Source organism: Oryza brachyantha, chromosome 12, assembly GCF_000231095.2.
Source record: "Oryza brachyantha chromosome 12, ObraRS2, whole genome shotgun sequence".
Classification (NCBI taxonomy): domain Eukaryota; kingdom Viridiplantae; phylum Streptophyta; class Magnoliopsida; order Poales; family Poaceae; genus Oryza; species Oryza brachyantha.
The window spans coordinates 9,820,888-9,833,945 of NC_023174.2; the positions used below are offsets into that span (position 1 = coordinate 9,820,888).

Sequence of the window (13,058 nt, forward strand, 5' to 3'; positions counted from 1 at the left end):
CCATAATGCAGCGGACCAAGATGAAAATATCGTAGTAACTTTACTAGTTTGGTACCGTGCTTTCTAACATAACAAAGAGGAATTATGGTAATTTCAAATCACAGATGGTAAAATGATGTTAAATAATCATAGTCGGTAGCTTTCCGGCAAATAAAAACTTATAGTACATTGTAGCTATGTTACATCTTTACAGTTATATGCCAATGCAAACGCTTCGGATATTATTGCAGATAATCATGCATGGGTAAACATATAATCACGTTTACAAGGAAGCATCGCTCAGAAAATAAAAATACAACACTATGCAACGTACATCGCAATCTACGAGAAATATAAAGGAGTGGTTACATGTGATACATATACTATCCATTGGAATCAATGCAGATAAACAAACCAGATATTTTATCCAATATATTGTAGAAAAAATCACATCCATCAGTACCATTTTATGATACAAATAAAATAGGCCTAAACACTAGCCCTACTTGCTTCAATATCCATACTATTGAAAAAAGCTAAAGATTCTGCCAAAAATTTCGTTGTGTGGGCTGATGTCATCCATAGGTCGTAATGACGTCAGCAACAGCAGCAACGTCAGTGATATCCGCTGTCAGTGATATCCGCTGTCAGGAGCAGCAGCAATGTCCGCCATGGGCCGTGGGTCGCGCTCGTTAGCCGTCCCGTCAGGTCGTCGGCCCACTCGCGAATAATAAAAAAGAAGATAAAAGCGCTGGCAACGGAAAACTCATCACTGTACTACAACGAATGCTGTTACATACAAGCAGCGAAGCTAGCAATCCAGCGTTTTAGACTGGTTCATCCTTCGATGGCCTTCATCTCTAGGATTGTTATCGTGGATCGCTAAAAATACATGTAAAAAAATTATTGACGATTAGCGAACGCTTTTCGTTGTCTGGAATCGGTATGGACGTTGCCTCCACCACCAGTTGCTAAGCATACATGTCTATTAGCATGGTTTTTAAATTGTTTTTCTACCAAATAAGATAAGTCACTCGCTTTATATCGCTTATTATACCTTTTAAACTATTAAATGGTGTGTTTTATAAAAAACTTTTCATATAAAATTTTCTTAAATAAATATTTTTCTATGTTTTAATATCTTTTTTTAATTAAGCATATATTACCTCTGCTATAGAAGAGCGTATTTTTGTTACAATTTACACTTAAGACTTGATCGTCGGTCTGATTTAAAAAAGTTTCATGAATAGTATTTTGTATTTTTATTGTTACTCGTAAAATGTCCGTGCGTTGCAACAGACTTTAACAAAAGTTGGAAAATTACAAAAATGCTCGACTGACCCATGGTTGTTTGAAGATTATAGCTGGCATTTATTTGATTTTGTATTCAAGATTGAATTTTTTTTCAACACGGAAAATGGACGGTCCCAAATATAGGAATGAAACAAGGTTAGACTCATAGTGGCTCATGTTCTCCCTCTCTTACTCTCCCTGACAAGGCACGCAAAACGGGAGATATCCAAAAAAAATAAAAAAATGAAAAGGGCATTCTCATATTGCAAAAGTATTCGTCCCATAATTCATGTCTAAGCTAAAACTTACTCTCTCAGTTTCTTCATTTAGTTGAAGACATGGGAGCAACAAGAATATATAAAAATATAGTTAATAAAATTAAAAGCATTTATCTAGTATATATAATTATTGTTAAACACATATTTTGGAGATCACATGGTAACAAATAATGATCCACACCTTGCATGTAGATTTAAATGGTATTTTTTTTCCACTTCATGTATTGCGTATGTATTTAGTCCATCCTTGTGCAAGTCATACTTTTTTCATGTTGATGCCATTGTTAATGCATTTTATCTACTTTGCTGAATCTAAATTCAAAATTTGTGAATTTATATATTTTCATCACAATATATCTGGTCAAGGTATTTACAAGCCCATGCAAAAGTTCATTATCAGTACATACAATATTCAACCAATCAAATAAAAACACCTTCCCAAATTAAAAAAAAAGAAATACTAATGTGTATTCAACCATGATATGGTCCATCAGGGAATTTTGATGCAAATAGCATCACATTTCCTAGAAAAACAAAAACGAAACTCAGAGAAACAAAAAAGTAACACCAGATTGCCCATATGGTCCATCAGGGGAAATACCTCAAGTACAATACAAATACTAATGTGTATTCAACCATGATATAAAAATAAAGGAAGCATGCTAAAAATATAATCAAGTTGATTCGTTGTGATAATATCTCATGGATGTAAAGATTGATTCTGAACCCATAGGCAAACGCATGAAATAAATTTTCTTAGAAGAACATGAATGGTTTGGCATGGTTTGACATTTTTAGGCACCATGCATGAGGCATACAGAATTGGAGATGTCATCAAACAAGAGCACACATCAGCCGTCAGCGTTCTTCTTATTTTATTCATTGCTAATGGCAGGTGGAAACATATATCAATGCTGTAATTAAGGGCACCAAATTTGTGGCAATGGCAGTCGAATAAATACAGATGTAAATTTATTAGTAACCAAAAAAGAGACATTTAAAAAGTACGCTGTTAACTCAATTAATAGCACCAACAATCAATGGTCCAGCCAGTGCACATATAACATTTTGATGACCTAATGAAAATAAGTATACAGACTAACGTTAGTTGTTAGCTACTGTCCCGAGAATTCCCGATCATTTTCCAATACGCCCTGTCGACGACGTTCCAGTCGCCTGACGGCCTCCGCCCCTCGCCGGTTAGCTAGTTCGGCGCCGTCGACCACCAAATTTCCGCTTAGAGCATCTCTAAGAGATGCCTAAAATTAAAGTCCTAAAATTGATGTATTAGGAACATCCAAAAAATTATTGGGATAGAAAATCACCCAATTCTCCAAGAGTTACCTAAAAACATATTCCTAAAATCTGTATGAAAATACGAGGGCAATGTCTTTCAGCTGGCGACCTGGCATATCATTCTTGCTATCCATCAGCCCGTTATGTCTTTCACATACCAAGGGTGCAAGGCAACAAGGCCCTAGCTGGCTGTGTGCACTCCCTCTCCAAGAGAAGCACAATTGGCTGCATATTTTGTTGTCTTGACTGACCTGAAGATGGTGCATCCCCGTGGCCTTTGTAAAGATCATATGCACTGCGATGGTTTCGGGGAGGGGTGCGGGTTGGGCAGTGGATGGCAGCGGCAGTGGGGAGGATGAGTGGTGAACGGCGGAGGGCTGGAAATGCCGAGGTTGTGGGGGGTGGATTGGAGGCGTCGTGCGAAAACTGAACATAAAGAATGCGCGGTCGGGTGATTTTTCACACACTTCATCAGTTTGGGAACGCAGAATATCAAACCAAATTTTGGATACAAATGAGGTGATATTAGAGATGCCTAAATATTTGGAATAGTTTTAGATACCTGTTGGAGACATGTTTTGTGACATATTTCTTAAATTTTAGTTTTTAGGATTAGTTTTGGACATCTCTTGGAGATGCTCTTAGGTCCTAGTCGGGATTGTCTGTGTGCACGCATCTCATCTGTGTGTGTTGCACCTTTGTTTTGTTTCCCTCTCGTGCTGTGTACTAATGGATTCAGCAGGGAGTGGAAGATCAGGAGAGGGTTCCATGAACCAATCCTGTGATCTGATCTTACCGGAGAACAATGTCGCTAACTTACTGCGGAATCTGAATCTGACAACAGATGAAGGTGAAGTAGCTGCGTTCAGTGACGAGGATGAAGACGAAGTCGGAGGGCAGACAAAACTGGCACTTATTGGCAAAGTCTTGTCGCCGGCGACGTTGCATGTTACAATGATCTAGCGGGCTATGAAACCTGCATGGGGAAATCCGGTTGGCCTGAAGATAAGGGCGATCGGGGAGAAAGGTAATAACTTGTTTATTGCTTCACTGGGTTGTGAGAATGATTTGAAGCGGGTTTTGGGGGGCTCACCTTGGATGGTGGGTAGGCATGCGGTCATACTGCAAGAGTATGATGAAAGCCTCAAGCCGTCTAAAATTGCTTTTGATAAAATGGAGATTTGGGTGAGGATTCTGAACCTTCTAGTTGGATGGATGAACAGACAACGGGGAGTTCGTGCTCTAGACCTTATTGGGTCAGTGATTGGCATTGACGTACATAAGGATGGTGAAGCTAGTGGCCCTTTTCTACGTGGTCGAGTAGCTATTGAAGTGGCAAAACCTATTAGGAGGGGAGTGCTATTAAAAACAAAGAAAGATGGAGTGCCTGAGTGGTTTGAAATTCAGTTTGAGAAGCTTCCTTTCTTTTGTAAATCGTGTGGGGTTATGGGTCATTCAGAGTTGGAGTGTGCCAACCCTGCTGCTCGAAATGCCCAGGGTAAGTTACCATGGGACTTACATCTTAGGATAACGGAGGAAAGACGCAAAAAGGTACAAAGCTTTCCGGCCGCTGTAGCAGTTTCATTTGGAAGTGGCTCTTCGTCGAGCTCCCACCAGGGCCGAAGTTCAGCTGCGCGGAAGGATGATAAAAAGTCGATGGATAGTGGTAAAAGGAGCGGGGAAGGTGAGGAGGATGAGATCACCTCGACTCTAAAACCTGTTGCTCATGAAACTGAACGGGCTGAGAAGGTACTGGTATCAACTGCAAACTGCCAACTGTTCCAGTCCAAAAAACTTGAGGGAGAGCCCCAAGTCCGCAAGAGGAAATTGAAGGGTTTGGACCAAAGAGTACTAACAAATAGCCGACCAAAAGTGCCAGTAGTTTCTTCAGCATTGGTTCCAATCGGGATAGTGAATGCTCAGATGAACCAACTGGTGAGTACTAAGGATATGGAGGGGACATCTCTGGAAGATGTTACTAAGAAACAGAAGGTGTCAATTACACAGATTAGTGCGAGATTGGCGGCGGCTGCGGAGGGCAGCCCCTGCCGGGCACAATGAAAACTCTATGTTTGAACTGCTGGGGTTTGGGAGCAACCCGAGGCAGTTCGTGAACTCCGTAGCTTAGTTGAGCTACATCGCCCGCAACTGGTTTTTCTTTCTGAAATGAGGTTGTTCGATGATAAGAGGTTGATATTTTGAGGAAGGCTTTGAACTTCCCGAATGGTGTTGGGGTTGGAAGTTTTGGCCGAGGCGGCGGATTAGCCTTGTTGTGGACTAAGGAGCTTTGTGTGCAGCTGCAAACGTATGATAAGCTGCATATTGATGTCATGATCATGGATCCTGTAACGGATTCAGAGTTGTGGCGTTTTACTGGCTTCTATGGTGAGTCAAGGCGGGAGTTTAGACTTAGAAGTTGGGATTGCCTCCATTTTTCGAGTTCTTGCAGTGATAAACCATGGTTATGCGCAGGGGATTTCAATGAGATTCTTGATGCAAGTGAACAATTTGGTGGAGTGGGGAGATTGGAACGCCAGATGGATGGATTCCGGGATGCAGTGGCTGTGTGTGGCTTCCATAATCTGGGGTTTGTTGGCTTGCCCTACACTTGGGATAATAGACAGAAGTGTGATAAGAATATAAAAGTGAGACTTGATCGTGCTCTAGTGACATCATCCTTCTTGGACATGTTCTCTGATGTTTCTGTGCGGCATATCCAGACGACGGAATTTGACCATTATTGCCTACTGATTGACTCCCGGTCTCAAGTCAGGCGGGATGGGTTGGGTTTTAAAACTTTCAAGTTTGAGAATATGTGGCGACGAGATTCGTCGTACAAGGATGCAGTTGAGTCTTCTTGGGGAATTGGTGAGGATGTGCAAACCTTAGCTCAATTTCAGTCAACCCTCAACAGCCTTCTCGAGAAAGATCTGTTTTCGGTCAAGTAAAAAAGGAGCTGGAGCGTCTTCGCTTTCAGCTAGAGGAAATTCAACGAAAATCAATTGGATCTGGGCCTTCTCGAGAAGAAAGGAAGTTGATGGTGAGACTGGCAGAACTGCTGAGCCGTGAAGAAACAATGGAAAGGCAGAGATCTCGTATCAATTGGCTCAAAGAGGGAGACCGGAACACCAGATTTTTCCAAGCTTCTGCAAGGGAAAGATCGAGAGTGAATAAAATTACTGGGCTCCGGACGTCTGATGGCCTTTCGGCCATGGCCCAGTCGGAAATGGAATGTTTGGTGCTCTCCTTCTATAAGGATCTTTTTTCGGCCCAATGCAACTCTGAACCTGATGAAGTCCTGCAGCATGTCACAGCTCGAGTAACTGATGTGATGAATGAACAGCTGCTAAAGCCGTTTTCTAGTGAGGAAGTCAAGAAATCCCTTTTTATGATGGGTCCAAATAAATCACCAGAGCCAGATGGTTTTACTACGGGCTTCTATCAGCACCACTGGGAGGATATTGGGCCAAGTCTAACGAGTTCTGTGCTCGATTTCCTGAACGGGGCTACAGTGTCCGATGGCTTGAATCAGACAACAGTGGTTCTGATTCCCAAGGTTAAAAACCCTCAAGATATTAAACTTTTTAGGCCGATATCACTTTGTAATATGTTTTACAAAATCTGCTCTAAGGTGATTGCCAATAGATTGAAGCTTCTGTTGGAGGAAGTGATATCAGAAGAGCAAAGTGCTTTTGTGCCGGAAAGATTAATAACTGCCAATGTGCTGGTTGCTTATGAGTGCACACATTATTTGAAAAGGAAGAAAGGAAAAAGTGGTGCATGTGCTATCAAGTTAGATTTGGCGAAGGCTTATGACAGGGTAGAGTGGGATTATCTCCATGGGATGCTACTCAAGTTGGGTTTTGCGGAGTCCTTTGTGAATTTGGTGATGAAGTGTGTGACTACTGTCTCTTTCTCTGTTAGAGTCAATGGAAAGCTAACGGAGTCCTTTAAACCTTCTAGGGATATAAGACAGGGGGACCCCATCTCCCCGTATCTGTTTCTAATCTGTGCTAAAGGTTTGTCCTGCTTATTGAAATATGTAGGTCCAGTGACACTATCTAGGGGGATACGTGTGGGAGTACATGCCCCCTGGATTTGGCACCTTCTTTTTGCGGATGATTGCATCATTTTCTCAGAAGCTTCGCAGAGGGGGGTTGACAGAATCCAAATGATTCTTGATGCTTATAGCAAAGGTTCAGGGCAATTGGTGAACAGAGAGAAGTTAGCTGTGTTCTTTAGTAAGAATTGCTCTGATGGGATGAAAGTTGTCATTAGGGAGGTACTTCATATTGCAAAGGAAGCCTTAGCTGAAAAATATTTAGGCCTCCCTACTGCAATTGGGAGATCAAAGAAAGGGGTCTTTGAGTACATGATAGGTCGGTTGAGAGGACTCGTTGGAGGTTGGAGTGGGAAGGAGGCTAGTTGTGCGGGTCGAGAGGTTCTTCACAAATCAGTAGCACAAGCGGTGCCTACTTATCCCATGAGCTACTTTCAAATACCACTGGACACTTGTAACAAGATGAGGTCCATTATTGCAAATTACTAGTGGGGGAGTGCCACAGATAGCAAGAGAATCCACTGGCAAAAATGGGACCATCTCACCCGACCAAAGAAACAAGGTGGAATGAGTTTTAGGGACCTTCATCTTTTCAACCTAGCTATGCTAGGAAAGCAGGGATGGAGACTTATTGAAAGACCTGAATCTTTATGTGCACGGGTTTTAAAAGGGAGATACTATCATGACATAGATTTTTTACAGACCAGGAGAAGGAATCATGCTAGCCAGACTTGGAGAGCCATTCTAGCTGGTCGAGAGGTGTTAAAGCTGGGGCTGATCAAACGCATCCGTGATGGAAAGTCTATAAGGATTTGGGACGATCGGTGGATACCAAATTATCTTGGAGGAAAATCGATCACACCAGGTGGTGATGCAGGTTGTTTGTTAGTGGCTGATCTGCTTACATCGGAAGGCAAGTGGAGGGAAGAGTTTATACGTGAAAATTTTGTACAATTGGATGTCGAGGCTATTCTAAGAATCCCAACATAGATGGGTGGTACTGACTATTGGGCTTGGGCACTAGAGAGGCATGGTCATTATTCTATCCGCTCAGCATATAAGATTCAGTATGTGAAGAAACAACAGGAGAAAGAACCCAATGTTGCATCGTCTTCAACTAATGATGTATGGGGGCGAATTTGGAAGGTTAAAGTTCCGCCTAAAGTACAAGTGTTTTGGTGGCGGGTGATGCATGAATTCCTACCATCAAGACAAATTCTCAGCCGCGGACATTTTGGAGCGGCTACCACATTGTGAACGATGTGGTGCTAATGAAGAATCAGTTTTGCATGTGGTGGCAGAGTGTACGCTGGCGAAGAGGTTTTGAAAGTCTATTAAACAGCTCACAGGGGTCAAGCTGCCAAGGCTTCAACTGGTGAGTTGGGCTCGTGATATTCTGGATCTGGTATTTGTCCAAGTGTCAATGTTCCTATTATCTTGTGCGGGATGTGGTCATTGTGGATGTCGAGGAACCAGTTCAGGCATGGTGGCAGTGTGTTGCCGATCCATCAAGCAATGGCATGGGTCAAGGATACTTGTTTTGATCTTTGGTGAATTAATCATTCTGAAGGAACTGAACAGAAGCCGGTAGTAATCAAACAGCGGGAGAAACCTGAACAAGGATGGATTAAATGTAATACTGATGCATCGTTTTCTCATACTAATAACACTGGATCATTGAGGATGATTCTACGGGATCATAATGGTTAGTGTATTGGAGGAGGAGCAAAATGGCAGGTTCATTGTCTGGAACCTCTTGTTGTTGAGGCGGATGCTTGCTTGTACGGTATGGAAATGGCTAGGAGTAGAGGCTTCCGTATTTTAATTATCGAGATCGATTGTTTGGAGTTGGTGTCTCTTTGGCACATGGAGAGGGTCCAGCGTTCTATGATCGTGCCTTACTTTCAGAGGATGAAGGAGCTCCAAAGGAGTTTTGATGAGTTTAGATGTAGTTATGTTCATCGTTCTTGTAATAGGCCTGCACATGAGTGTGCAAAACTAATTTCTCTTGATCGGATGGTGGTTGAGTGGCAGTATAATGTTCCACCACTGATTCAAGGGTTACGTGCACAGGATAATTGTCCTGTTATTTAGTGAGTTCAGGCTCTCTTCTAAGAAAAAAAGTTGTTAGCTACTGCGAATGATACACTATAACAAAAAATCCTGTAAATAGGATGGCAAAGTGGCCTGGCATTGCCATGTCTGTCACTGCTTAAAAAACGTTTTTTCATGACACATCTCTTTTATTTTTTGGGTAATTTCGTTCTTATCTCAATTTCGAATGCTAACATTGATTTACCCCTTCTTTTAGGAGTTTTCATGTTTGTCCCTATTTTTTTAACTGAACCTATTGAATGCCCCTCTTTTAGACGAAAGAACTAATGGTGTTTAACTTAAAGGTTAGCTCTCATTAATTGCTTGTTCAAAACAAAAGAAAAATAGGGTCAGTTGGATCAAGATCTAAAGGTGCTGAAAAAAAACGTCAATCCTCATGCACTACCCCTCACCAAATGTCCACGTGCGCCACCCCAGTGCAATCTTTTTGGACATTTTTTTTTTCTTTGAGGTCCGGTAGCACTATTGAGCTTAGCTTTTATAGCCATTTGTCTTTTAGGCTGTGCTTTTTTTTGGTTCTTATATTTTGTTCTTACAATTAAGCTAGACTTTGGTTCCGTTGAATTTCCAACATAACTTTTTGTTTCGTTCCATTGACTTTGTCTATCTATCAAAATTGCTTGAAACACTTACGACTAAAATTGTTCTAAACACTTAGGATAACATGTATTCACCAAATCTTGACCATGTTAAAAACAAATATGAATACAAAATGAGCTAATTGGACTACGCGAGGCTCTCAGTCCAACTCTTCACGTATAAAAAAACCCATCATATCCACAATGGCCACCATAGAATCCAAGTGCTTAGTGAATTAACAACACTTAAAAAATTTATTAGCCAAACACCAATATTTTCCTCCGGCTTTCATATCATCTTATCCATCGAGTAGTATGCTCATCGGCTAATGTGCTTCATCACCGGTTAGTAGTGTAGGAGGTTGCCATTCTACAAACATACACCACTGCAACAAGATGTTAATGTTAACAACTTCAGTCAATATCAAAGATAACATGGAAATATTTCCAAGAAAAAATAATTCAGTTAATTCTAGTCCCAAGAAACTGCAGTGAAAACCATGATTAGAGTAACAGGGCAATCTATTACAAAAGATCAATAGTTAATCCGGGTGATCAGTAGTTAATCTAAATTTGGGGCATTCGATTTTTTATGTCCGCTACAGTGTTGCGTTTACATATTTGACACTCCATGTGTCTATGACATGTGGGTTCAGAACCCATATGTCATAGACACATTGATTAAAATACCAAATCTAAGAGTGACAAGTAGTTAAATATCCCTCTGGATTTTGTCCTTACACAAAATGATTGCCAAACATATAAAAACTATTGTTGCACTTAATTTATACTGAAGTTGCACTTCATTTATATTAAAGTTGTTGTTTTGCATATTATGCAACTATAGGTTAAGCTATGTGTAAGTTTAGCATTTAAGGAAAAGAGCTAGAAAATAGGAAAATTTAGATCAGATTTTGACACAGCAAACAAATCTCAATCACACAAAAAATTCCCCACCTAGGTCCAAAGTTAGGATGGAACGACACAAAGCACTCGAAGATTTAAAAAAAAAAAAATCCAACTCAACTAGAATCATGAAAGCAATTATTGCATTTAATTTATATTGTAGTTTCACTTTGTTTATACTAAAATTGCATATTTTTATTTTATACAACTACAGATGAAGATATGTGCGAGTTTAGCATATACACCGTGCATGTATAGGTCAATGATAGTTAAGAAAAGAAATCAGAGAGTTGTTAAAATGACAAAATTTCGATTAGACATTGACCAAGCGAACACATCTCACCCGACAAAATTACGCTCCTAGTTGCAAAATTTTTCGATATTTATAGACAAAATAGCAAACACCATAATGTTTTTAGTTACTCACAGAAGCCATGTTAATTTACATCGAAGTTGCTCTGCGTATATTCTAAATTTGCACATATCATATTATGCAAGTTTAGGTTATATATTTGTACAACAGTGGATTGCACACTAGCCAAATTTTATTTTTAGTGATTGTATAGCTATTCGCAAATAAAAAATGTTAATTCTACTATATAGCTAACCTCTAGACATAATCGATAATCAACAAAACTTGATAACTGATTTGTGCATTCCATTCACATATACCAAACAATATTTTATATAGACAAATTCTGGTTTGTTTGGACGCACAATTCACAGATGTACACTGCCATCAAAATTCAAAAATCAACTCCTTCCCAAAACACATCAATACTTTAAGCTACAGATACATCTCCACGGCCACGAGACAGGTTAGCCCAACCACATCGCTTGCCTTAGCCTGGTTGGCAGCAAGCAAGAGCAGTGAAATAAACGGCCAGGCAAGTAGCCATAGTCCATAGCTAGCGCTAGCCAAGCAACAGAGCAAGCAAACAACAACGCAAAGAACAGAGCAAGTAGCAGTAGTGGTTCATACAAAGAAACCAAAATTAACTGGGCTGATAGAAACTCCAGTGAAGAACAAAAGGCACATGGCTCGTAAGAAAAACTCAAACAAATATAGTACCAAAACAATGTACTAAACTGGAACTCAATCAATCCATACCGCGCCCTACACATGGGGATTTGAGGGAAAATTAAACCCATCAAAAGCGCATCATCTTTTTAAAGAAAAAAAATCCTACGCAACCATTTCTGGTTTGCCTGATTGATATATCAATCAACAACTCATTCGGTAGCCTAAACAAATAAACCCATCAGATCCATTGCTTGATAGCAATTTAGGTCATTGCATGAGCAACACGTAATTGAAAAAGAAAATCAAAACCCATGGAAACACATCACCATCAAAAAACTGATTGGTTCTACATTCCCAAACATGCCCATGTAAAAACTAAATTCAGAATGCAACTACAGCGGAAATTTTATTCTAGCTCAAGCAGTAGTTCTGGATAACAAAACCTTTTAATGTGAATGAGAAATAATTATAATAGAATACAAAATACTTCATACTTCTTTATTCACTTGCCAGTTTCTTCTTTAGCAAATTATGGCACAAAAGAAATAAGCTCAATGCCCCTTTTACAGGCAAATTGTCCCAATAAGTTAGCACTAGCAGTATAAATAGTTGCATTTCCTAAGGGCACTACTTCGATTCTTCCAGATGCAGAGCTGCATTGCATACATTCAAGCATAGATAGCGATGAATTTTTCATTTACCGTGTACACCTGGGAAGCTGAGGAAGAAGAATATTTGATGAACCCTTAAGTTCAGCCTAGCCGACGATCTGTTGGCTATCATCAACCTTGAGTTTGGTGCTGACAATTTTTGCCTGGTGTTGTCTGCACAAATCAAGCTCCTTCAACAGTTGCGGATCTGTCATCCCAAAATCCTAACCCTGCCAAAAAAACCAGAAATTATCAACCCCCAATCCAAAATCCCACAAACTCCACTGAAAAGTAGGCTACAGATCTGACGCATACTGATCCGGCCGCAATGTCGATCTGAAGGCGGAGATGGCTGCCAAAAACTGGGGAGCGAGGTGGCGATCCAGGAGGTGATGCCACCACACTACTGCTGCATCGTCTCCATAGGTGGTCGCACTGGTCAATTCTCGGAGGAGGAGGTCAGACGCCAAGAGGGAAAGAGAGCCTCTATACCTTGTTGGAGCGAGCACTGCCTGTGAGGAGGATCTGAAGGCGGAGATGGTCGTCGCGGTTGTGTGGGAGAGGTGGCGATTCAGAAAGTTGCCATACCGTCGCCGTCGCCGGCGTCGTCATCGTCGGTAGTCGCGGTCGTCACAGCTCTGAAGAGGAAGAGGAAGAGGCCAGAAAGGAGGAGACAACTACTGGTTAAGGTAAGAGTTAGGCAAAGAAAAAGTTTATCGGAAGTTACTAAACTTGGAAGCGAGTTCGTTTTTTGTTCTCACAGAAATCATCTAGAAAAGGTCCCTCCACAGTATTAATCTATTTTTTTGACCGTGGTTTGCTGATGTGGCGTCGGTACATCCCACATGTCAGGTTTTTAAATTTTTTTCTCTCATCTCC

The 13,058-nt window shown here is 40.8% G+C and overlaps 1 protein-coding gene and 1 long non-coding RNA gene across 4 annotated transcripts; one reads left to right on the top strand and one right to left on the bottom strand.

The window, feature by feature from the left end:
* The first annotated feature begins 3,815 nt into the window (after positions 1-3,815).
* Positions 3,816-6,901, top strand: LOC121056051. The gene is made up of 6 exons (XM_040529847.1): positions 3,816-4,781; positions 5,036-5,231; positions 5,319-5,551; positions 5,761-6,402; positions 6,478-6,732; positions 6,893-6,901. The coding sequence occupies exons 1-6, from the start codon at positions 3,816-3,818 to the stop codon at positions 6,899-6,901; spliced, it is 2,301 nt and encodes a 766-aa protein (XP_040385781.1).
* Positions 6,902-9,451: 2,550 nt separating this feature from the next.
* Positions 9,452-12,847, bottom strand: LOC102703456. 3 transcript variants are annotated; one of them, XR_001551748.2, is made up of 4 exons: positions 12,672-12,847; positions 12,495-12,585; positions 12,231-12,409; positions 9,452-9,985 (listed from the first exon to the last, which is right to left on the bottom strand). It is a non-coding gene; the product is annotated as an uncharacterized LOC102703456 (long non-coding RNA). The 3 variants fall into 3 exon arrangements; XR_001551747.2 differs by having other exon boundaries at positions 12,495-12,588; XR_424030.3 differs by having other exon boundaries at positions 9,453-9,985; positions 12,495-12,844.
* Between the last annotated feature and the right edge of the window lie 211 nt (positions 12,848-13,058).

Bases quoted from the DNA above. Each gene is read 5' to 3' on its own strand.
- LOC121056051 (XM_040529847.1), top strand. From the start codon at position 3,816: ATGAAACCTGCATGGGGAAATCCGGTTGGCCTGAAGATAAGGGCGATC. The intron at 5,232-5,318 runs GTGAGTCAAGGC...GGTTATGCGCAG, and splicing joins GCGTTTTACTGGCTTCTATG to GGGATTTCAATGAGATTCTT. The intron at 6,403-6,477 runs GTTAAAAACCCT...ATCTGCTCTAAG, and splicing joins CAGTGGTTCTGATTCCCAAG to GTGATTGCCAATAGATTGAA.